The sequence below is a fragment of the Crocodylus porosus genome, unplaced genomic scaffold (genome assembly GCF_001723895.1).
Source record: "Crocodylus porosus isolate Cpor-Errol unplaced genomic scaffold, CroPor_comp1, whole genome shotgun sequence".
NCBI lineage: Eukaryota > Metazoa > Chordata > Crocodylia > Crocodylidae > Crocodylus > Crocodylus porosus.
This window is the reverse complement of record NW_017728923.1, coordinates 18,531,448-18,557,293: the sequence shown is the minus strand read 5'-3', so window position 1 is coordinate 18,557,293 and position 25,846 is coordinate 18,531,448. Positions and strand designations below refer to the sequence as shown.

General features: G+C 42.5%; 1 protein-coding gene across 1 annotated transcript in view; it reads left to right on the top strand.

The window, feature by feature from the left end:
• SNX29 (sorting nexin 29) overlaps positions 1–25,846 on the top strand; it is a 445,875-nt gene that overhangs the window by 226,856 nt on the left and 193,173 nt on the right. The window contains exon 18 of the mRNA XM_019540166.1: positions 4,264–4,345. Within this exon, the coding sequence (XP_019395711.1) occupies positions 4,264–4,345 (82 nt within the window). The remainder of the gene's footprint in view (positions 1–4,263; positions 4,346–25,846) is intronic.

Below are 25,846 nucleotides of genomic sequence, written 5' to 3'. Positions count from 1 at the left end.
TTTTTGATAGGTTCAATTTTTTCTTTAAAATTGGACAAATTTATAAAACAATATTTAATAAAGAATACAAAAACACCACAATAGTTACTCACCAAGCTGCCCACTACCACTTAGCCTCCCCTAGGAAATGCTTAGGAAAGCAAATTTATTTTGCAGCATAGCAAATTTTGGCTCTCATTAAGTAGGCAGGTGTCAAAATTTGCAGTTGAGATTCCATCTGATGTCCTTGTAATTAAATCACAAGACTGCAAGCTTAAATATTACCAGTGATCAAAATTATAGTGGTGCAATATGCAGAGAGAGGGCCACACCTACTTAACACATTGAAGATTAAAGTTTGTTTAAATGAGAAGCTGGCAGTCAGTACCCATTATGAGTACAGATGTTTCCCTAGTAGAAACACTTCTCTGAACAGGTGGGCTTCTATATTCAGCACCAGCTGCATTTTCCTGCTTGTTAGGGGATCCAGAAAAATATAGAGATGGCACCCAGTACCAAGTCTTTACTTCCATACAAACATCAACCATATTTGATGGAGTCCCTTATGTAGGGAGACCAGTACTGCAGTAAGGGCAGTGCTAGTAGTGCACTGGCACCAGATGCCCTCCCACAGGGGGTGCCAAATCATATGGACAGTGACAGAACCCTGTGCAGAGAGGGGCCAGGGAAAGTGAGTCATCAGATACTGGTTTAAACCTGTAACAGAACAGAAGCTCAGTGCACATAAACCATGTTCAAAATAGCTGAAACTGGTTTAAGATAAACCTGGGTGAATGTAGTATCAGACTTAACTGATACAGGTCAAACCAGTTTATGAAATCTCTGTCTCAGACCCCTTCCTGGTTCAAGTTTAATCACAGTCCCCCATCATCCCAGCATGCTTTTCAGCCCTGGTCTGGGCTGTGTTGCCTGCTCTAGCAGAGAAGGGTTTGGGAGCAGGAAGTGGGGAGGAAGGGACTGTCTCCCCACCAGGCGGCCCTCATCTGGGGTCAGAGGGGGGGCTTAAACCCCGCTTTTCTTGAGTACAAAGCTGCCCTGCCCTGCTAAAATTACTGCTGGGTGCAACTATGGATTACAAACCCCTGAGGCATCTGGAAGAAGGAAGAGGAAGTGATGAGCAACCCTTCAGAGTCTTGCTTCTGTGATTGTGGACTGCAAATCCCAGAGACCTTGGGGAGGCAGCAGGAAGGGGAAGCAAATGCATAGCCCATGTTGGCTACGTGCCAGAAAGCCATACTCAAGCACCCCCCTGACTTTTGGCCTGAGTCACAGCAGGCATGTGGCTACAAAAGTGAATATCTGTTTACTTGTTAGTCAGTTTAATCTCTTCACCTGAATCGATTCAGATTGTCTGTATTTAGCGCTTATGAATGAGTTAATCCTTGCAGCCTCTAGATCAGGGTAGGCAACTTCTGGAATGGGTGCAAGAGCATGGCACAGGAAGGCATTTTGCTTGGCATGTGTGCCTTGGGGCGAGTGGTAGGGAAAGGGGTAGGGCTGTGCTGCCACAGCAAGGATCAGGCCCCTCGCAGCTCCCCTGCCTTGTGCCTCTGGCGCGCCAACATCTTGCAAATTGAGGCTACCAGTGTTTTTGGCACTCTGCCCAAAAATGTTGCCAACCCCTGCTCTAGAGAACTAGAAGAAAAATACCCTATCTTTCAATTGACAAACATTTTTCAAGTATATTTTTCAACCTGTTATATAGATGCTGTAAGATTCTTGGCTTTTTTTGGGTCTTATAAAAAATTCATGCTTATACAAAGTATTATAACAAAAGGAAACTATATAATGGGAAGAAACAGTTACTTGCATTACTGAAAAAAGGTTTAGAATTGGAAAGAACGTTTTTCATTTTTTGTTTGTTAACCAAATAATTTTGTAGATTCCTGTTTAGATTCAAACTTTATATACTATGTTTAATGATACTGAAAAATAAATTAGAGAGATCTGGCATGAGAAATTAATAGCAGATGTAGCAACATGCATTTTAGGAATGATTCCTTTAAAGAGGTTTATTGAACTTTATACTAATTTCAACTATCAGTATGCTTATCAAAAGAAACCAGTGGTTATGTTTAGGGACCTAACTAAATCAAGGTGGCAGATGGGCAGTTTTGCAGGCTGTGTGTGGCACTGAGCTCCATTTTCATGGGTTTATTGCAGTGAGTCTTCCCCCTTCACTGATTGGCCAGGGGGCCATGGCAGCCCTGCTCCTCGTCGCTGATTGGGCAACAGAACTACCTTTCATGCGGTCCCACCCCTCATTGCTGATTGGTGGAGAGGGGTGCCCTTCATGTTGCCCTGCCCCATACCACTGATTGGCAGAGGTGGTCAGGGCCACATGAAAAGCAGCCTTCTCAGCTAATCAGTGGGGGAGAGTGGAGAGGTGGCTGCCATCTTGGCCACTCCCCTTTGTGCTGACTGTCCCTTCTTCGTCCCACCATAGGCTGTGCAGCTGGGCTACAGCTGCAGCTGGCTCCCACTGGGAGTAAGTTGGGGTTTTTTTCCCTGGTGATTCCATGCAAAGTCCAAAAGTTGTGAAATTACGATTTGAGTAGATCACTAGTTACGTTGTGAATTCCCAGATGCTAAAACAATTTGAAAGAAAGAGGAGAGACGAAGAGTCATGTGCCATGAATTGAGACCTACTAAATTTGCAGCAGAGGTGGGCTGTGTGGAGGCTTCTTTAATCTTGCAGATTTCCTTGTGTGCCTCCCCCGTCACAGCTACTGATTGGCAGAGGGACCCTGTCGCTCACTGCTTGGTCCTGATTGGTCGGAAAAAAAAACTGCAGTTTTAAATATGGTGCTGTTTTTGCCTCCTGGATGGTCAGCAGCAAGTGGTGAGGCTGCAAGAGCTCCTTGGCCAATCAGAGGCAAAAGACAAAAACAGCACCATATTTAAAACTGCGGTTTCCCTGCCAATCAGGAATGAGTGGTGAGAGGAAAAAATGGTTCATATTTTAAAACCATGGTTTTTGCTTTCCTGCTGATCAGGATTGAGCAGGGGGGGTTCCCTCTGTCAATCAGTGTGGGGGGGGGGGGCTGTGGGCTGGCTGAGGGCATCTGCAAGATTAAAGGAGCTATTGTGCAGCCCATTTCTGCCACACATTTAGTAAGTCTCTAGCCATGAGACTCAGAACAAATGTTAAGCTCTGAATTTGTGTCACCTCTGTTTTTAAAAACTTGGGATCATATCTGTTAGCATAGCTATAAATCAAATTCAGTTTCTAAGGTTTGTTCCCTTGGTAAAACACGATAAACATATAATCTCAGCTAAAAAATAAATAAATCACTAAACATCTGTTATTGTCAATAATACAAATACTTTGATAATGAAATGTACCAAAACAAAATGCAATGGACAAAATCATTTGAGATTTATTTTTGTATTCCAATGAATATCTTCCTGTGCAAACAGAAAAAGTATTAAACAATGTTCTGAATTATTGTTAATGAAGTTGGTTGAAATGGATTGACATATCCAGACTGTATATTATTGTTGAATAACTGAATAACTGTTATAATTAATGTTTTACTTTATTTGCTGAAGATTTTTATTTTTGGTTTTTTAAGGGTATAAGTTTGCCAGACGAAAATGTTCGACTTGTATCAAAAGAAGGAAAAGAGGGTCTTTTGGGACTAACATCAAAGTTGGGAGAGGTGTGGACAAGCTTTTAGGCTTCAAAGAGGGCACTTTGTGCCCAAAAACTTATCCTATACCTCTTCTAATTATATAGCTGATCTAATAAAAAATAATACTGAAAAAATATTACTTCACACATATTTTCTGAACCGACCCTACTACAGACGTGTAACAAGTCAGAGTTTTACTTTTAAGATTTTAGAAGTTATATTTTTTTTGGTCAGAATCAGTTTAAATTACCTCAGGTTTCTCACAGAATGCCATTTAAATGTTTGAAACTTAGGGTTAGTTGGGGCATTTTTCATAGAGGAGGAAACTTACTGTGTAAAGTTAGTTTCTGTGCTTTTGCCGCATAATCAAAATGTTGTCAAATGCACAAAGAAAACAAAATATATAGGAAATTGTTTTTCTTGCTGCTCTTTAAGTTAAAGTGTACCTGTACTCTTAGGTATAGTAGGTGCAAAATGTTGTGTCAGAATTGTGATATTCAAGTTTCAGAAAATGTTGGCTGATATTGATTGCTTTGGACACTTTTAAAGCACCAGAGGTAGTTGCTTTTGTAGTTTTGCTACTTTTATCTGAAAAGATTACCCTTTATTTGAACATTCTCTGTTTTAGATCGAATCGCGCTCTTATAAATGTTTGGATTCCCTCAGTCTTTCTCCGTGGAAAAGCTGCTAATGCATTCCATGTTTATCAGGTAAGCAATGCTACTTTTAAGGTATATTTTCATGACTTTTGTTTGTGAAATGCTGGAATGAATTGGAACACTTAAAATATTTTAGGTATCTAAAACTGTTTATGAATAAAGAACCTTAAAGTCTTAGGCACAGCGATTATAACTTCAATCATTTGAGTATCTTACTGAGGCTCTTTCAGTGAATAGAGGTAATCTTATGTGTATTTTTAGAACTTGGCCCTACTAATAGATGGTGATATGATGACTGTAGGCAAACAGACAGCCATTCACTGTTCTGCAGTAATGCCTTCTTGCACACCTAAGTGCATATGCATGCTTCTTTGTAGCTAAAAAACCTAATTTTTCCTGCCAATGTAAATAGTATTGGAGGTTCTTCAGCTTTACTTTCATGCGGCTATGTGAGACCCTTTGTTTTAGAACTCTACTTCTAAAATGGAATTTCAAATGTTTCAGCAGCTTGTTTGCTGTACTGTCTGTTAGCTACAGGCCTAAACCTCCATGTGAGACCTTTCTCTGCTACTTTATAATTCAGGCTCAAAGGGTGCCTATACATGTAATCTGGGGTGGAGGGAAGGGGCATTTTAATTAGAGTGGCTCTGCAGAGCCACTCTAATTAAAATGCGGCAGTGTCTTGTGTATTCAGTGTCCCACATTTCAAAATGGTGGCAGGGGCACTTTAAAGTTTAGATGAGCTTTAGTTAAAGCACACCCACCACCATTTTGAAATGTGGGACATGGAATACATGAGACGCTGCAGCATGCTGGAGCATTCCAGTTAGAACTCGTGAAAGCAGACTCAAGTGGTAGAGCCTTCTAATCAGAACATATCAGAACATGTGTATAGGCACCCAAAAGTTCTAGCAGCTGAATTAAGTTAAAGAACTGGAGCAAAAAGGTATTAGCAGCTAAGTCTTACAGCATGTACGGACATTGCTGTCCCATAAACTCTCCTGGGAGTGATTTAACCCTGGTTGTTCACAAGTTATTTTTGTTTTGGAGCAGCCTTTTTTACTCTGGGAGAATGTCTAAACATCTGTACACTTGTGTTTCTCCTGGGGGAGCAGTGATTCTTCCAGGAGAAACTGAATGTCTGTACAAGGCCTTACTTTTATACTTATGTATAGATTCAGCACTCAGGTTGAATTAGCATTGGTTTTTCATTTTTGTAATTTTGTTTGTTGAGATTTCCAATAAAAAAGGCCCAGGTTTTCTCTAAAGAATAAACAGAAAATAGAAGTTTCCTTAAATTAAAATTTAAAAACTCCACTGTATCAGGGGACTTTCCTGTGGCCAATTAGAAGTTGACCTGCCCAACTGTTTCTGGGATAACTACCAGCCTCTCTTGCCTGCCACACCTTGTTTTTTAATAAAAAATTGGTGACTTAATTAGGCGGGAGGCTGGCCTTTGGCAGGTCTTTTCTCCTGGGCCTGTATATGCAGCTCCAACCACCCCTGTATTGCATCCCAAGCCTTGCGGATGACACACACACACGTACAACGTTCCCTCACACCACGACTGGTGCTTCTGGGTCCCACAGGGACTCTCTCCCTGCCTGGAGCAGCAGGTCATTGTGCTCCACCTGTAGGTCTTTCTTTTGACTCACACTCAGCCTCCTTGTGGCAGAGGACTTACTGGGGTCAGGACTTGCCCCTAACTCACTGGCTGAGCCCCCCCCCCCCACTTGGCCTCTGGCCCAAACTATGGCCTCAGACATCCATGTACATACCTTGGCCTCTTCCCCACACATAGGGTTCCTACTGTGCCCACTCTAGGGCCTCTAGACCATGCCCCACCCTGGGGTCTTCTCATCATCCTCACACTCAACTACTCACAGGCTGGCCCTTAGGCTGCCCTTCAGGCTGACTCCCAGTTTGGCCCTACTCAGCGTGCCCCTGGGGCTGCCCTTCAGGCCTACTCCCTATTCCTCCCTACTCCCCCTCATGCACAGCCCTTCAGGTCTACTCCTGTCTACTGTGTGTGGGGCCACTTACATTCCTGCCCTGTCAGGGACTTCACAACTGCCCTCTCTCTCAGGCTTCACCACGGCCCTCCCTCTCCAGGGCCACACAACTATCCCTAACCAGGGGCCTCCAAGGTTTTACTGCCCTGTGGGCTTAGGTGGCCATAGCTGTGCCTGGCCCTCGTACCCACCAAGTTGTGGGGGCGGGGTTATTAAGGTGCCCCTCCCACTTTTCACTGGGGTGGTAACTGGCCTGGTGTTTCCCGGGGGCTCCCACACCACTAGGAGCCCCACCAGGCCACCCATCCCTGGCAGCGTGCATTTTTAGGTCATGCCCTGGACCAAGAGCCTCCTAGACATCCCCATAAGCTCTTACCCTTACCTCCTGGTGTTCCTGCTGCAGCTCAGCCAGGTGATGCTTCCGCATCAGTGCTTTACTGCCGGTTGCAGCACCCTTTTTGGCATCCTTAATAGACAACAAAGGTGGCCCTTAAGGGTGCTGTGCAGGGGCATCTGCTCCACTGCCATCGTGTCAAAGCAGATGGTCCTGTGTGGCACCCTTCAGGGTAAATGCATGGCACAGGCCATCAGGTTCAGTATGGCAGTGGGCTCGGCTTGTGTGTAAAAGTGCCACAATGGATAGATGACCCAAATTGTCACCACCACCACACAGTTCCGGAAGGTCTTCCTGGTCTGCTTGACTAGAGTGGGAAGCAGGCATGAATAGGCCTGTATCAGGCAGGCTACTAGCTTAGAAGCCTTAAGAGCCAGTTGGGACCTTTGGCTCTGAGGCCTTGTGTCTAAAGCTCTGAGGTGGTCTGTGTGCCTGAGGGAAACAGTGCTGGGACCATGACTATGTTTCATTGGAAGTTCATCAAAACCAGCAGTGAACCATTTCGGATTCAGCAAATTTATCATTTTGCAAGAAAACAAAGCAAAACAAAATAAAAAATTCAAAAAATTCCCACCCACTTTGTCCTTTACCATGTACCCAAGAAGTAGGAAAGTTTGAAATTTGAATACCACCAGAGGTATTCGGATCCAGGGTTTTGGCTCTGTTCATCATATAAAGGTGGAATCCAGAACTTCAGTTCAGAGCTCGATTTTTAATAAGGGACAGTTTGTATTAAATGATATCTACAATTGCCAAATCTCGTTGTGAATTTTGGTCACTTCATTGGAACAATGTGAGTATTAACATTTGGATGGTGTCTTGCTATGCTTAAAACCTTCCTTTGGGAAAGCGCACTTCCTCCTTATCTCCTTTTACCCCTTCCTCAGATTCTTGTCAAGGTTTAGGTGCTATAAACATACTTTTCCCACTTTCCTCCATGTATATATCAGTATTCTGATTCTCGTAACATGCCCGCCTTTATGGGAGGAAGTCAGATTTTGAGAAGTGTCTTAAGTCCCATTTTTCAGAAATCATATAGGTGCTTAGGATTCTATGTAGTATTGTAACTGGGATTAAGTTTCTAAATGCCACATCATTTTTGAAAATAAGACTTGGGCTCTTAAGTCACGTGCTAATGGAAAAATTTACCATCCGTCTCTTGGCCTGTATTAATGTCTGACATTTTATTATGCAATTATGACGTTTATTTCTTGTAATCAGTTGACTTACTTATCTGGTAATATCTGATGGCATTTTGTACTACTTTTTATCTAATGACTATAAAGTGCAGTGTTCTACTTCAATTTTTTCCTGTTAGGTCTCAGTAATGGTGTACTTTTTTAGCTGTGAGAGCTATTTTATGAAGTGCTCTTCTAGTAATTGCACTTTCAGTATTTTTATGGGAGGAACATTTAGAACAGTGGGAAGAAAAGTACAACAGCGGGGACATACTTCTCACAATAAATAATGGTGAATGGAAAGATGCATCTTAGGAAAGACAGAACCCAGTGAAAACCATTTAGGAGGATGCTGATGTGAGAACGTCGCTATGCACTGATCTTTGCTAACAGTGATATTCATAGGGTTCAGCCAGAGAGCTGATATTTTTTCGTATATAATTTTGATTCCTTTTAAATACTTTTGTGAAAGGAATATGAGCTTTAAGGTCTTTTCTAGAATCATTTTGTTTAATCTAGAGAGTTAATCAAAAGGTAGAATGTGATTTACCTTAGCATAATAATAATCTTTTCTTGATATTTTTTCCTTAGAAGCTGCTTATCAATTTCAGTCTCTGAAATCTAAAGAGAGACTAGGACAGAAAATTTGTGGTCACCTGTGAGATGAATGCCTTAGTATTCTTGGCAGTATTCTTGTGCACTTTTTATTAGGACACAAGTTTATTAACTCAGCTGGGAATGTTATCATGGAATAATTGGTCAGTTCCTATCATGATGTGAATGTTCAGTGAACTTGACTGTTACAGCTTTTTTTTTGGAAGACTTGCCATCCGTCAATTTTTTGGAACCAACTGATCTTTCCTCACATAAGGGAAGTGATAAAGGAGAATGTTTTTCCTAATGTTCCAGTTCTTAGGGGTTCCAGCAACTTTCTTTTAGTAGCCTTTCCTTGAAGTCTACTTTCCACTCCAGTAACGAACTGTTATTAGAGAACTAGAGCCCTTATGGAATGAGAACTAGCAATAGGCACTTGCTAAGTTCCAACAGCGTGAAATTAACTTCCCTATTTGTTAGTCTGCGTCCATGATCTTACCGGCAAAACAATGCCCTTCCTCATTTTGCTGCTGTGATCACATTCCCAGCACGTTATGCAAAAATATGTAATCACTTCTAAATGTAAAGGTATGTGTGTACCTTGTTATCAAGGGTATAACTTGAGAGGCTGTTATAGATAGAAATTGGTTGAGGTGTTTCTTGAAAGGGAGGCGACTAAACTTATGAAAGTAAAGAAACCTAATGTTTACCACTCTTCTTTCACATTTATGGAGATTTTTTTTGTTGTTCCTTTGTTTTTCTTTAAAATAAAATGACAGCCACTGCCACCTTAATTATAATTCTGGTTGCATGCTGTGTAGTAAGAATTTAACCTCTGACAGCCTGCCTTTGGTAAAAAAAAACGATACTAGGCTAGATAAAGGAATGTGAGGTAATATATCTTTGCATAATATCATAGGCTCCCAAGCTGTACAAAAATGACATTACAATGTGGCATAGTAATCATATTTACAGAAGAAGTTGCCAATTCTAGTGTTCAGAGTTGCCAGAAATGAAAAGGCAGATGAGCTGTGATTTAAAAAATGAAAGAAAATAGTACAAAAGCATCGTTTGAGTGATCTGAAGGAATTTGAGTATATGATTAAACAGTTAAAGAATTTAATTTTTTTTTATAAATGTAGTGGATGTTTCTTCTTATGGCTGGTGTTAGACTCTGTTGAGGAAAAGATTCATTACTGTCTGTGAAGATTGAACCGTTGTAGTTTCTTTGGGAGGATGGGCAATAAAACCTGCCTAAAATATATTTTGATGATTAAAACTGTATCTTATCTGATTTGTATTCTTTAGGCTATTGGATTTTTCGCTCATGAAGAACTAAAGATTGTACATATCAACTGCAGTTCCCCCCACAACGTTTTATCTTTTTTTCTGTGCCTGCAGGGGAACAGCTCAGGTGTAATTAGGGCAGCATTTGGAAGTAAACAAGCTTTTGAAAGCCAATTAATGGTCATCTTAGTTATGTGAACCAGGAAGAACTCTTTTGATTCTCTGATCTGTCTTGGTTCTCTTTTAAAATAAGCACATATCATTTGGAATATGTGGGAAGCACGGTTGTGGAGTATAGATGCGTCTATATAGTCATTTGTCAGTGGTGATTTGCAGGTTAAGCTGGTACAACCTTTGGCATATTCATGGAATTACACTAAATAAACCAAAGATCCAAGGATTTTTTTGGGTGATATATTTTATTGGACCATCTGTATACTTGAGATAAAGTTAGACAAGCTTTCAAATGCAAAGCATTCTTCAGGATCTGAAAAAGTTAGACAGGGACCTGAAGCAGAATACTTTGCATTTGAAAGAGTGTCTAACTTTATCCCAGCTATACAGTTGGTCCAATAAAAGATACTGCCCCCAAAAATCCTTTCCTCTCGCATAATTCCTGAACCATCACAGCTATAACATCGTTCTAACGTGACTATAGAAACCTAAATTGTGATTTTGGTGGAGCTTTTTGGTTAGACCCTGAAGAAAAAAATAGGAGTATGTATATATATTTACGTTTCTTGCATGATCACAACCACTCTGCCCATTGCCCATCATAAAGGAAAAAATACATTTTCCCTATAAAGGATATTATGTTAAGCTAAGCTTTATTTTGATAAAAATGTTATCTGTATATGAATAGCAGTATGGAGGTATGTACAGCATACAGAGTATGTACAGTTGCTCATTGACTTTTCAAATGGAGTCAGATATAATGTTTATGCCAGCTTCTGTAAAGTAATGGGTTTGAACAGCACAGGCACACAGGTAAAATACTGCAACTAATTATATTAAATCATTGTTCTAAGATTATCCAAATATTTTATTAGGACCATATTTCATTTAAATTTGAAAATGACTTATTTGCATGATCAACATTTTTCATTAGTTGAACTAGTACAGATTGTTAACTGACCAGTTATTAATGGGTGTAATATCTTTTAAAGAGCAAAAACATTTCAGAGGCCTAAATATTTAGGCTTCCTGCTCTCAAAAGAGCTCTCTGCTGCTAGATTCCCAATGGTTAATCCCATTTAGTTATCAGTGCTATTAGAGTCAGCTGCTATCCTTGTAACATGCAGGTTTGACAGGCAGCTCCAGGGTTCTGTCAAACCATTGACATCTTTGAATTTTAATATCTATTTCATACTTTCCAAGAAAATAATATTGCAACCAATCGTTTCATCAGCATATTGGTTTGGAAATGTTTCCTTAATTGGATTAAAAGAATAAAAAATGGTCTTTTACTCTTTAAAGAAAAAATATCTTTATATTGGTAAATAGAGTATGCTGCATATTGCCTCTGACTGTAATTGTATCTGGCAGGGTGGTTTTTTGTGGTCAAGTAAACATGCACTGAAGTCAGTGAGGCTCTCTGTACATCTGATAGTAAGAAAGAGGCCATGTTATCTGGGAGAATTGTTTAAGATTTTGTGTAACTGTATTTGATCCATTTAAAAATGATGTAATATGCCAGGCACCACCTTTTGTGGGATGGAGGGGGAAAGAGGGAGGTACTGAAACAGTCACTGCTGTAACTGGTAGCTGGCCACACCACCACTACCAGCAGTGTATCAGTCACTGCTGCCCAGGACAGAGAACTGCCCTTGCATGCTTATGGGAAAAGGTATATATAAATAAAAAATGTATTATATTCAATAGGTATGTAATGAACAACCATGTAGAAATCCCAAGGTGTTTAAGGTGTCAGAAGTTAATGTCTAATTAAATAATACTTCTGTTGAGCAACTAAAGTTAAATTGATAATTGCATGAAACACAGTTTAGTAATAACTAGATGCTTAGATGTGCATTTCAGCATCACTTGAGAGCATATAATCCTGTTTTTTCAATAGCCAGGTATGGAAAGGAAGCCTGTTATGATCCAAATGTGAAAGTGTTTTTGCTAAAATATCAGTAAGACTGAACTATTGCCTTCAAAAGTTATAAAGTAATTTGATTGAAATAGACACTTTTTCCACACCAGATTTACTCAAATTTAAGACAACGATGAATTTAAGATGACCCCCCTAATAGTTAGATTCTGTACATTGAAAATGTATAAATATGTTATAATTTTCCATGTGTAGAGCTTAATTCATTAATTCTATGTATAGGACTTAAATTTGTCCCCTCCACTGCTGCATAGTAGCAGGCAGTGGGGGTGCAGGTGCCTGCCCCCTGCCGGCCCCGCCCCCCCAACCTGGGGCTGCATTTTCCCCCTCTGCTCCCCCTTCTGACGCTTCCCCAGCTTCTGTTCCCCTTTCCCCATGCCTCTTATACCTTCCTCCACCTCCTTTTCCCCCATCTCCCCTCCCAGTCTCTGCTGCCCTCTTTGCTTCATACTGACATGCTTCATACTGACTGCTCCATCCCTGTTCTAGCCTGGGGCACAGAGCATGGCCTGAGCCCAGCCCGTTCCTTGTAGCAGCCATGTGGGCTTGCTCAGTGTATCCAGCTGCAGTGCGTGTGGAGTCTGCTGGCATGGAGCAAAAATAAGGAGGGGAAGGAGGGGTATAGGCAAGGAAGCAGAGGCTTTGTTTGGGGGGAGATGAGAGGAAGACTGTAGGGGGTAGATGATGGAGTTCATGGGCAAATGGTGGGGGGCAGGCAGCAGTTGAAGCTACAGCCCCGACCCTAGGTAGGAGCCTGAGCCGAAGCAGCTGCCTGCCTCCAGTGCCCTTGTGTATATATATGTATGTGTGTGTGTGTGTGTGTGTGTGTATGTAGATATATAAAATTGGTGTGTGTGGATATATATATATGTGTATATATATATACACATATGTGTGTGTATATATATATAGGTAGGTAGAAATTATACATATCACCTGCATTTCCTTCCTCCCCCCAACCTTTCATATATATGTGAAATTGTGTGTTTATAAACAGCCTTGGGCTTATGAATGAAAATTGTTCCTTTAGTTCTATTTTTTGCATTAAAGAACTCTTGGACTTGACATCAAACATGGTCTGTTTTCTCATTGTGATAGTGTTTTTGGTTTGCAATGTTTTTATAACCTGTGATTGATTACCTTAATTGGCAGAAAGAATTTGATTCCTATTAAATTTTATGATAAATGTCATGATAACTACCGGGTTGGCAACGTATTATCATCTCTTAGTTTTATGTGACTGTAGGGCACCTTTAGGTCAAGGTCTCTGACTCTGATATGATGGTATGTCTTCTGATTTGTACTTTGTAAATGCTAACTTTGAGGTATAGCTACACATTTTCTTTAGTGTAGAAATAGATATTTTCTGAGTCATCTTGTCAACTTTTTTTTTAAAATTCAGAACAATTGAATTACTTTCAGATCTACTTTAATATTGCCCCAGGAGATGCTTTAATGGTCTGTTTTGTGAAAGATATTCTTTCATTTTATTTCTTGAGGCCACTTCATGATTTTATTCCATTCTCTTATTTTCCTCCCAGTTTGTGGAGATTTCACTAGCTACGTTACCACATTCACATCTCTGCATGATTTGCAAAATAAAAAGAGAAATACATAGAGACAAGTTAAAGTGGCTGATGACAAATATATCAATCTTTTTTTTTAAATAAAAAGTTAGAGTTAGGCACAGGTCAGCTTCTGATCCCCAAAAATATATTTGTAATTTTTTTTAAAAGGGAGATAGTTTGATGCCATTTTTTAATCTTAGTCCTAGTTTGTCTGGAATAAAATTGTCTTGGAGAACAAGTTAGAGTTGATTATATTAATCAATTTGTTTTTCATATGAGAGCTGTTGCCTTTATTGATATGTTATAAAAGATGTTCACTGTTAGAGAAATTAATATGTGTGGATAGGTGCTGTGGGATTCCTTGCGGGATGAGGTTGTAAAATTAAAATGCGGTGTGTGGTGACCTTCAGCTTTTCTTCTAGAGTATCTACTAAATTTATAGCATACATTTATGTGTATACATTTCCCCCCCTCTCCTGCCTTCTCCCCCTCCCCCCGGTGCGTGCATGTGTGTGTGTGTGTGTGTGTGTGTGTGTGTGTGTGTGTGTGTACTGTTACATTTTTATGGTAGTTGTTTATTTTTAAGGTTGCTGAAGTGCAACAGTCCTAGGTACTATGCTTGTTTGTACCTGTATGGAAAATTAATACGTAGTGCAGCAGCAGGATATTTGCAAGTTAGATGTAAAGTATTTTAGGACAAAATCTCAAAAAGTAATTTAAAACACTACATTAGTATTAACATTAGGAGGTTAATTTCCCTCAAATTAATTCAGGGAAAAATTGTACTTGTTTGGGAGATTTATATGCAAAAAGTTCTTATAAAAAACCTATTTGTATAAGTAATATTTTTGTAAAAGAAGAAACCTGCTTCACCGTTCTGATGTCATGTGTATTTCCAGGTGTAGGCTTATTATTTCTTGATCTTTACATTCTTTTTCCTCTTGGCATTTCTTCCTGGGGATGATTGAAGAAAGCCAGGTGCAATACTTGCAGGCTATAGTAAATCTGATAATAAACAAACAAACAAACTTTATCACAGCTAAAATCTGCGTGCTTCTTGGTAACTTAATTACCTTCTCTTTCTTTTAATTTTTTGTTTTTACTGAATCTCTGTCACTACTAAAGAACAGTAAAATAACTAAAGAAATAGAAATACCTGGATTTATTCATTATCTAGACACTGTTGTCCTACAATTTGGATTAGGGGATTGGTTGTTGGTTATTATTAATGATCTTCTGATTCCATAGTCTGTTATTTTCAAATTATGTATGATAGAAAGAATTTCTTATTTCTAAAACTATGCTGCTGCTAAAATAAAGTATAAATTTTAAAAAATATCCCTGCATTTAGGAATTTCTGTGGGTTTTTCATTTTATTTTTAAATCTTTATGTAAGTGCCTTTGTGTTTGCTTAGGCATTATTCACTTCAGGAGGAAGATCCCATTAAGTATTGCTTGTTTCTCCATGATTAGATATTTCTAATGTGATTTTAGACGCAGTATATAAACAGTACCAAATTAAGTGAGATGAAAAGCTTCTGTGTTGAGCACTGTATTTTTTTGAAGATCAGACCATTTTCATTCTACTTTTAAAAGATTGTCTCACTTGTGTGCAAAAATACAATGAGTAATTTGGTAACTTTAAGATTTATGCTTATGATATTTTCTCTGCTTTTTGATGATATGCTTATTTGTCTGTATTGTTTTATGCAGGTAAAAGTTTCCCTAGAGCAGGGATCAGCAACATACAGCCTGGGATCCAGCCCACGGAGCTATCTGTCCCACAGTGCTGAAAGACTTTGCCTCTGACTCTGTTAGGGCTGGATCTGTGCTGGGGTCAGGCCCACATCACCCCCCTGCTTCCTGGGTGCAGTGTGAATGTAGCTTCCAGCCACTGGGGAATTGGGCCTGGGCTGGGTAGCTTCTAGTTAGGCCTAGGCTACAACAGGGGTGGACGGGAGGATGGGGAGGGAGAAGTGGCAGCATTGCAAACCTAGCTTCCAGCTGCTCAGCCCCATCAGCTGTAAGCTGCAGCTGCACTGTAGCTGGAGAATGGGGGGCCCTAGTGAGACATGGTGGCAGTAGCATAGGCACAGTTCCCAGTGCCCAGCCCTGGCAAAACTAGTTTAGAAGCTCTGCTTGTGCCCCAGCCAGAGAGTGGGGAGGTGGGAAAAGTGGCACTGGTGCATCTCCCAGCTTCCTGGCCATGGCGCAGGTGCAGCCAATCCTCCCCCCCACTCCCCTTGTTGCTAACATGCTGCCAAAGTCACTTGGCCAGTGCAAGACTGGAGTTTTTGCACTTGAAGAGGCAGCTGGTGCATGCCCTGGAGCCATTATAAACCTAAGTATTTGAATGTTCACCCCCTTTCATGGACATTATTGTAGTGATAATCCTGGCTTAAAAAAGAGTTACTAGACCAGATTTGATATGTGAAGTTTGGGAAAGAGTGAAAGTAAGCAGAAATAAAAGCACAGATACTTTCAGCAGAGGAGCAGTTGAAATATAATTGGGTGCAGGTGGTAGGCAAAGTAAGATGTTGCAGGCAAAAGGGCCTTCAAGTTATATGTTTCTAATAATTGGGGTGAATAAAAGATCTGGGTTAAGAATGACATGTGGTACTTGATTAGCATTAGTTTCCAGAATGAGAAAATAGCTTAGCCCAGGGGTGGGCAATTATTTGGGCCCATGGGCCACATAGGGAACTTTGATTAGCTATCATGGGCTGGGTCAATGCCACCACCACTGCCCCACCCCAGCAACTCGCCAAAACTCCCAGTGGGGCTGTGGGCAGCAGAGAGCAGTGTTCAGGAGTGAAGTGAGAGGGGCAGTAGAGGCTGGGATCACATGCCCCTGCTCTCTGGGGTGTGGGATGGAGGGGGCACGTGTATGTGTGGAAGGGGTCTGCCTGCGTGCTAGGTCCAGGGAGCCTGCTGTGGGTGGGCGGGGGAAGAGTAGGGGGCACATGCAGCAGAGCTGCAGTGGGCGTTGTAGTCTATGGCACTCCACATGGGGTAGAGCCTGCGCTCTCACACTGGGGCAGCCTGCTCTGCACTTCTGCTGGTGCCTGCAATCTAGCCAGGTGCCACTCTGCTCCCCCTGCTTCCAGTTCTGGGATCTGGAGCCAGAGCCCCAGTAATGTGGCGCGGTGTAGCAAGAGTGAGAGGACAAGCTGCTGCTAGAGGTGAGGGTGCAGAGTAGCATGGCTCTTATCCAGCTGGTTGCAGCCACCCTGGGAACAGCCCACTGGAACCTGCTCCTGCTCCTGCCCCAGCACATGGGGGTCTGCACCATGCCCAGGTTCTGGGAGGGCAGCTGGGAGCTGAAGCCTGAGCCCCAGCACTGAGGCAGGAGGACCCAGCTGAAGCTGCCTCAGAGCAGTATGGTGCAGCAGGGGCAGCAGCCAGAGCAGCTTCTGGTGGGCTGTTCCTGGTGCAGCTGCAGCCAGCCGGGTGCTGCTCTGTGTTCCCTGCCTCCAGCAGCAGCTCCTCCTCTTGCTTCTGCCCCACTGTGCTCCTGACAGGCAGGTGGGGCTCCAGCTCCTGGCTGCCTTCCACCAAAAAGTGGCTGGGAGCTGAAGCTAGAGCATCGGGTGCTGTGGTATCAGCCACCTGGCTAAAAACTGCTTGCCCAGCATGACGCGGCAGGGACAAGATCAAAAGCAGGAGTCGCTGCTGGAGGTGGGGGGCGCAGAGCAGCACCTGGCTGAAGCTACACTGGGAACAGCCCCGGCAGAAGCTGCGCACTGGCTGAGGCCCGGGTTGGTGGGTGCTAGCAGGAGCCCGGGCGCAGGCTGCCCTGGTGCAAGCAGTTAGGACATGGTCACATGTGGAGTGCTGTGGGGGCTGCCGTGGGCCACATACAGCCCATGGACTGTATTTTGCCCACCCCTGGCTTAACCCCTTGAACTCTTGGCTTCAGCTGAGCTTGTGTGTATTTCTGTTGTCATCAATGATCTTCCAGGAACTTAACTGAGATCAGTAATATTTTTCAAATAGCCTGTAAGTTAGCTATTAAGTGGTAATAGCTTTCTGACCATCCTAGCTATGTATGCTTCTTTCGGTTTAAAGAGGCAAGTTATAATCTCTCATAACCAATTATTTGACCATCTAAGTAAATGACTACTAATTTTCAGATGGGAAAACAAATATCAATAAATGCTACATTAATGAAATTGGAATAAAAAATAAGAATAATAAAAAAGATTGTAGTCTCTTAAGGGAAATTCTATCCTATCTATACATTTGAAACATCAGTATAAATGTAACTGAGGATTTTTTTGCACAAGCAAGCTAGTACACATTAAGTTAGGGTGCAAATTTACCATGCAGTGGCTACCCCACACGAACCACCTTAAGGACAAATGCAAAATAGTTGCTCCACTTCTGAAGTGGGAACTGAAAGTCTCTACATGAGGACATTGCGGTTGAGTAGCTAGCGCATTGTAAATTTGCACCCTAATTTATTATGCTCAAATTTCCCTGCATGGGCAAAACTTTAGTAAGTTAGGACTATTAGAAAACGACATTGTCTTTATCTTCTTCTGAGTGAGACATTTATCACATAGTGATTGGGAATTCTTTGCTACATTGAACAGCCTGAGTGGTAGAGAAATCATTGTAGATGTGGAAAAACCGCCCAAAATGGTGCTTTACTTCAAACTTGGTGCACTCCTGCAGTGAGCCCAGCATAATACCCACAAGAGGCAGTGCATTAGTTCAACCTGGCTCTGCAATGTGTGTATAGATTGGGTGCTTTGGTGGGGCTTTGTTTGCCACTTTTATATAATAGCTGATTGAATCAACTTTAGATAAAAGCCCTGCTGAAGGACCCTCTCTATACAGACGCTTAAGAGCTGGGTTGAAATATTATGCTGCTGCTTCTGGCAAAGCATAAGGTTTTTTGTTTTGGGGTTTTTTCATGTCTACAAGTAGCCATTAATCATGTTGGTTAGAGGCATAGCCTTTCGCTTAGCGATTCCAAAAAGTAATTTGTAGGCAGCAGTACTGAGACTGGTAAATATGCAGCTTTTTAAAATGTGAAGAAATGTAATCTTTGACACCTCCTGATTTCTGAAATTCAAACATTTCAATACATCTGTATTTTAAGTACATAATCAAACATCTCTCTGTAGCGCGTGGTTTTCATTTAGATGTGTAGTTTTGGGGTAGTTTGGCTAAGTAATCTCACACTTGTATATCAATATTAGGCCAAAATTTAAGCCTCAGTATCCTTACCACAATATAGAGGTTGGGCCTGATCATAATTTTCTTTTGTTTTTGAGCACTACATAGGATGGAGGGAAGAAATTTCCTAATTTATATGAATATCAATGCTATTAGCCCCCAGTTCCTATTTGTGTATTTTTTTGATTTGCTAACATTTCTCTGTTCTTAGCTCTTCCGTCAGAAATTCCAAACATAGGAAAATGTTATCCTGGCATCATGCTTTCTTCCTTTCTGTCTAGATGTTGCCTCTTGACCTCTTGGAAGAAATTGACTAGACAAACATAAGTCCATCAACCCATACTGCTGTGCACTGTAAAGATAAAGAATTGGAACCCTTTCTCTCAGAACAGCTTCTTGTCTGAATATTTATTTTTATGATTGGATCTTTCGCTGCAGTGGGAACCCAGTGCATCACCACCATGCCTCTAGGAAGTATTAATGGTAGCAGGTTTTTTAGCTACAAAATAGATGTCTTTTCAACAAACCTTCAGTTACAGTTACTAACTAAAACTGTCACTACTTTTTTGCATGCTTTAAAACTAAATCAGCTATGAGTTGGTCATCTTAACACAGCTAATGTATGCAGAACAGCATGATGAATAGGAAATTATTTGAGATTTTGAAGGTTAATTTAAGGTAATTGTAACTGTATCTGAATATTTGATACTGGTATATCATAAATTAGAAGATAAGCTAATTGCTAATACTTTATATGAAATATATATTCAAGCTATGATAGCAGTACTGGATTCATAATTGAGTTTACATTTAGAAATTTGTGCATAATGCTAGGGCTAAGCAGAGTTCACATGGTTGCAAAACGTGTCTTATCTTTGCCCTGCAGAAGGCAGTGACCATATCTTTTTGTAGATACTTACAATTAAATGTACAGTTTGGAAAGATTTAGAAAAGGCAGAAATGGTTCACAGTATGGAGAGTTAAAAAAAGCATGCACAATTTTTATAGTTCAGACTTACAAAAGAAAAAATAGCACTACATGCTGTTTAGTTCCTTTAATAATTCCAACATTTAAGAAATTGATTTTAAAAGTTGGACTCTTAATAATATAATTGTGGGAGAGGCAAGGATTTCTTAGGGTGATACCTTTTATTGGGCCAACTTTGTAGTTTGGATCGAGTTGGACAACCTTTTGAATGCAAGACATTTTTCATCTCGGCACTTTAAAACTCGTTTAACTCTATCCCACCTACATAGTTGGTCCAGTAAAGGATATTACCCTAAGAAATCTTTGCACCTCACAGAATTTTTGGACCATCATGTCTACAACATCACTGTCACAGGGCACTAACGTGCCTCCTCCTTTAAGGGCATAATCTGCCTAGAGAGAGGGCCCTAGGAGCCAGGCAGAAACTCCATATAGGTGCAGGTTACTATGGCAGAAGACTAATGTGGGAATTAGCTTGCACCTGCACCTGGTCAGCTGACCAGAAGAAGGCAGGGCCCTGGGCACATATCAACCCCAGGGCTGAAGCCAGCAGGAGTTAGTTCTCTGGCAGCAGCCAGGGGAAGGAGCCTGCAGAAAAGAACTGCTCAGAGATGTTTTGGCTGCCTGATATACTGCTTACAGGACTAGTGAGGCTCCTGGAGCTCACCAGGTACCCTGGGCTACAAGGTACTTAATGCTTGGGGAGAAGTTTGCCTCTTTTAAAGGGACAGAGTGCACTTTGCACTGTTGGTATTATGTTATAGTACAAAGGCTTGTGTTCTATGTTGTTGTTTAAACCAGTGGACTGGACTGAGGCTACTGGGGAAGAGGAGGCCTCATTGGGGCACGCTACAGCAGGCACACCACCAGGCGCAGCTCCAGTGAGGGTACAGAGACAAGGCTGCGGGGAGCCCAGTAATGAAGGGAGGCTGAGCTATATCAAGGCCTCAGAGGGATATGTTTGAATACCATCTGTGAGGCATGGGGCCAGATAAGGGGGCGGTTTTGGAGTCATGTATCTAGCCCATAAGGCTAAGGGTTTCCCTTGAGGCATGTATTTTGAGCTGGACCTGAAAAGTGGTCCAGGAACCCAAAGGGTTCAGTGGGGTCCATCAGGACTGTGTCCAAACATACTCAAGGGCAGCCTCCCTATTTATCATAATTACCAGCAAGATGTGGCAGGAGAGTGTCCCAGGGCGGAGACCTAGGAGCAGCCATGATCTCTCCTAGCGCCCCTACCATGCCAAGTGGGTGTCCCTGCACCCTCGTTCTCACCCACCACATCTTTGATGATAAAAGTATTAAGGAAGGCTGCCTTTTGCTCCCTTGGACACGGTACCCCTGATGTATCCCCGTCTGTGCCCTGTCTCAGATGACTCCGTGCACTAAAGCCTTAGGGGCTACGCGTGGCTCCTACCACCCCTAATACCATGCCCCAAGCCTCTCAGATGTACCGGACCTTGTCCTGTCAAAATCCCTTGCTGCGCCCTCACAGCAACCCCTTGCTTGCCTCACTATAGCCCCCTCTGGGCTCGTCTCAGTTGCCCACACTGGGGCCTTTCTCCGCGCTCCCTGTGAACGCTCTCTGGTCTTTCTTGCGGCCGTGCCCCAACACTGGGGTTCTCTCTCTCAGTCCTGCCCGCACTGGGGCCCTGTCTCACAATCAGGGCTCAGGTGGCCATAGCCGGGCCTGGCCCCCAAATCCCCTCCCTGGGGCTTCTGTTCCTGTGTGCGCCCTCCCTGGGGCTTAATGTAAGCACCCTCTGGGCTTCTCGCCGGTGCCCACTCTGGTGCTCCTCACAATTGGGGCTCAGGTGGCCCTAGCCATGCCTGGCCCCCAGTGTACTGTGCCCCTTCTCAGGGCTGGGGTCAGTGCACCCCCTCCATGGGTCTGCAACCCCACTGAGGCTCAGGTGGCCATAGCCATGCCTGGGCCCCAGACCCACCTTCTTGGGTCTTACACCCCACTGGGACTTCTTGCCTGCGCCCGCACTGGGGCTTTTCCCGCACGACACTCCTCCACTGGGGCCGGGGTCAATACACCCCCAAAATGCGGTGTCCTCTCCGGTGCCAGGAACCCCCAAGCTACTGGGGAGCTCCCATGAGGCCTCCTCCAACCCCTACAGCCTCACCCGGTCCTCCAGTGTAGCAAAGCAAAACCATAAGCCAATGGGCTACAATTCAAAACCAAGCCTCCCGGCTAAAACGCAAACTCTAGCCCTCTGGCTAAACCTCACTCAAATCCCTACCGGGGTGTCTCCTCCCAGTCTCCATGAACTGAAGCTGTTCATGTCATCAAGCTGCTCTAGGCTGCATACTCTAGCAGAGCTCCTTCTCCCTGGGATGTTAGTAGGGAACTGGCTGCTTGGCCTCAGCCTAGGCTGTTTATATAGGCCAGGCCCTGCCCCCTTCCAGTCAGCTGACTGAACTGCGGTTGCCCCAGCAGCCTGCACCTGTACCTTTTCCTAGGAGCAGGGCACTTCAGTGCACTGCGACAGAGAGAAAAAGGGTGTCCATAGGGCAGATTTGGCATGGTCTCGGAGCCCTGGGGGCATCACGGCTATCCCTGGGGACCCCATGCTGTGACAGTCATGGTGGGAATAGACAGGCGTTGCAAGTAGTATCCAGAATCCTAACATTTTAAAACTAGCATCATATCTATGAAGGAGGCTACAGATACTTAGGGAGAACGTTTAAGGGCCAAATCCTGCATAAAGTGTTGTGTCAGCTGGGCATGGAATGGGTTATTTTACATTTGAGTTGCAGAGCTGAGTAGTAAGTAATTATATTCCACAATTACTACAATTACAGTCTGGAGAAACAAAGATTGGACAGGTAGAACTACTAGTAGTATGTTGTGATAGCTGTTCAAAGATCTGACCCCACTATTTATATCACAAATGCACTAAGACAGAAAGATCTTAAAGGACACTGATTCTGTCACAGAGACCTTCAAAATTATAGGTATGTAATTTTAATTTTAACATCTTTGTTGTATGTATTACCAAGGGATCTTTCATTAAAAGACTCTGCAGTGCTATAGCATGTTGATACAAATGATCATTGGATTGTGTTGAGAGGCAATACTGTTTGTTCACCACTTAAAGGTAGTTTCCAGTGCTGACGGGGTAGCCCTAGGAATCTGGCCACATGACTATATTTTTTATAATTTACAAGAGGAGTTTCAGTATGAAACTTTTCACCCTCTATCTCTATTTAAGTGTTTAAGATATAGTCACCACACTAGTTGTGGCATTTCTAGTGAATGCTGTGAGTATCACCACCCCCTTGGTCGGGGTCCCCCACCTCTCCTGCCACGACTTGTTGGTACCTGAAGAGAAGGAGGGGGTTCAGTGGTCTTCTTCTTTCCCTATCAGCCTGAAGATAGGGTACTCACAAGAGTGTTGCAGTGTTCCTCAGGGTTCCACCTCCCCTACACCCCATCCACTCGCCAACTGCTCGGGTGTTCTGCTAGTTGCTCTGCCAATCTGTACGCCCCTTTACTATGGGGTCTGGTGTCAGCTTCAGCAAACTGCTGGTTGCCTGGATGTTAACGCCTCTGGAGTCTCAGTCCCTGATCCCAAAAGGCCGAGCCCCAGGCATTTTGCATGCTCTCCTCTCTGAGAAAGACATGCTTCTATAAGCTTCAAAATTGAGAGGCTGGGGATTGTCCCCAGCCTAATGCCTGACACTTCCCTCTTCTTTGATGTGGGGCAGTGTCTTCAGGGCCGCCACTATCAGCCTCCGGAGCCACCGCCTGCATGGTGTGCTTCTAGCTGGTTTTCTCTCCCTCTGCTCCACCAGCTTCTGGTGGGGTTTTTAAATTCCCCGCAGCAGCGGCATCAGCTGCTGCAATCAGCTGGTCACTGCCCCACCTGGGAAGCAGCCACTTGAAGAGCCAGCACAATGCTGGCTTGTATGGCTCCTGCTCCAGTCCCACTCGTCTTGGCGGTAATTTTGCCGGGGTATGGGGGGCTTACTTGCCCACCCCCAGGAATGCCCGGGTCTGCCCCCAGCATCCTTGGTGCCAGTGGGGGCTTCTTGCCACCAGAGTAGTCTAAATTGAAGTATTTTTGGAACTGTTCATGAAATGTTGAATTTATGGTCAATGAAGCCCCAACATATGGGTCTGATTGCATATTTAAAATGCATAGCTTCTGATAGCTTAATTTGGAATAATTGCATTGCAGGTGATAAAAGTATGACAGACTTATGTGTGTTAGACTAAAAGAATGTGAAATCTTTTCACCATAGCACAGATTTTTATATCGCATATTTTAAAATATTTGTAAGCATTTTTACAGTTTTCCTTGGGCATGCTTTTTCATAACCTTAAACCAGGCCTTTAGCCAGCCTTTAATATGGTGGCATACATTTATCTCTACAGAAATTTAAGGTAGAGGGATATTTCAGTTAACTTGTATAATTTTTCTTAGGTCTAAAATATCTTTTCTGTCCACTGTTTTGTAACAGATGTAAGGCTTACCATGGATAGTAATGGCTGTTTTATTCCATTTTGAGAACCCAGCTTAGATCCAAGAGAGACTTGAACAAGTCATTAAGCACCTTAAAAATTCTGTTCTTGGATAAGAGCTCTAGGTTTTTAGCAAGCTTTCCCCTGAGTCACACTGTCATAGGGCTGGGTGTCCCTTATGCAAAGTTCAGAAGGCTGTGTTTGCCTGATGTGGATTCACGAAACTCCAGAAAAGCAGACGTTCTCCGCAAGAACCATTTCCCTTCACCATCTTCTTAGTGTTTGATACTGGGGAAACCTTTTTATGACTCTGTCCATTCTTCTTTTTTTTTTTTCTCTTCTGACATAAAAAAGTCCCTTGCTCTTAAAAATCCCCTCAACTAAAATCCTTCTGAAGATGAGGTTCTAGTGGAGGAATCTAACTGTGGATCCTGTAGTTTCAGTAGCTCTCAGCTGTCTCTTTGCTTTGGCTCATTTTGAATACTACACGTGTGTAATGGTGTACTGTCTTTTTAATTGCCAGGCTATAAATCAGGAGTTTTTAAAGCCCACTTATTAGTGTAGTGATTTATTGAATAAATGACAAAGAGCTTCCTGCTGACAGCTCTCAAGCAAAAATGGGCTTTCTCACCAGAGTTCAGATCTTTGAGGAAAACTCCGAGAAATAACAGATTTTGCAGTAGTAAGTTACTTCTCCCCCCCATAACAGATAGTAGTTCTGTTTTTATAACTTCCCCTAATAATACTGGAGATAGGAAAGCAAAAATGTCCTCGCAGTAAGAAATAATGCCAATCATTATGTGTCTGCAAAGAAATACTGCAATTGTGTGATGAGTGATAGCCCTTCAAAACATTTTGTCATCTATATGAGAAAGCAGGCCGGGTCTCGCTGTCGGTTAGATTTTTTTTTTCTCACAAACCTAATCAAAGGCTGCAACACTGCTCAAATGTTTCATGTTTGCCAGTACTCTGTTGAATCTGGAAAAGCCGATAAATATTAATCACAAAAATGCTTTTATTTTTTTTCAGACAGGTGTTATGAGGAAGTTAGTAAAACTCTCTTGTAAATCATTCTGTTAATAGCCATAGAACAGAACAGATGGAGATGTTTCCTCTGGCATCTCTAAACCAATAATGGTGGATGCTGGGGAGACTAATGAATAGGGAATGTAACACTCTAGTGATATCTGGTTCAGTTCTCTCTTTCTAAAGCATCCTCTAGTTTCACTGTTGGAGACAGGATACTGGGCTGGGAGGACCATTGGTCTGACCCAGTATGGCACTTACTAGTGCCTTGCTACTTATATGAAATATTTGGTGAAGTCAGATTAATGGGCTGAGATGTCTTTTGTCTGCAGCATGCAATGATTTGATGAAGGTTGATTTATTTGTTTATATATTGATTTATTAAATGTGTGTGTTGTTGGGGATGCTGGGATTAGTTGCTGGACAGAATTTGACTGATAGCCACCTGGGTGTGGGCTGCTGGGAAGTTTTTGTCCAACAGTTAATCAGCTGTTGAGTTGTTGAGCAGTGGCAGGAGCTACTAGGACATAAAAGTGGTTTCCTGATGTGAAAGGGATGGTGATAAGAGAGACTGGATAGGAATACCACTTTTTTCACTCTGGTGAACTGTCAGGGCCTACCAGGCCCTGTGGCTGAGGTGAGGTAATGCCATATCAGCCATGTGGTAGCTAGGGCACTGTCATATGATGGCATAACTGTTCACTGGTTTTCATTTTCTCTTGTATTAAAGAAGT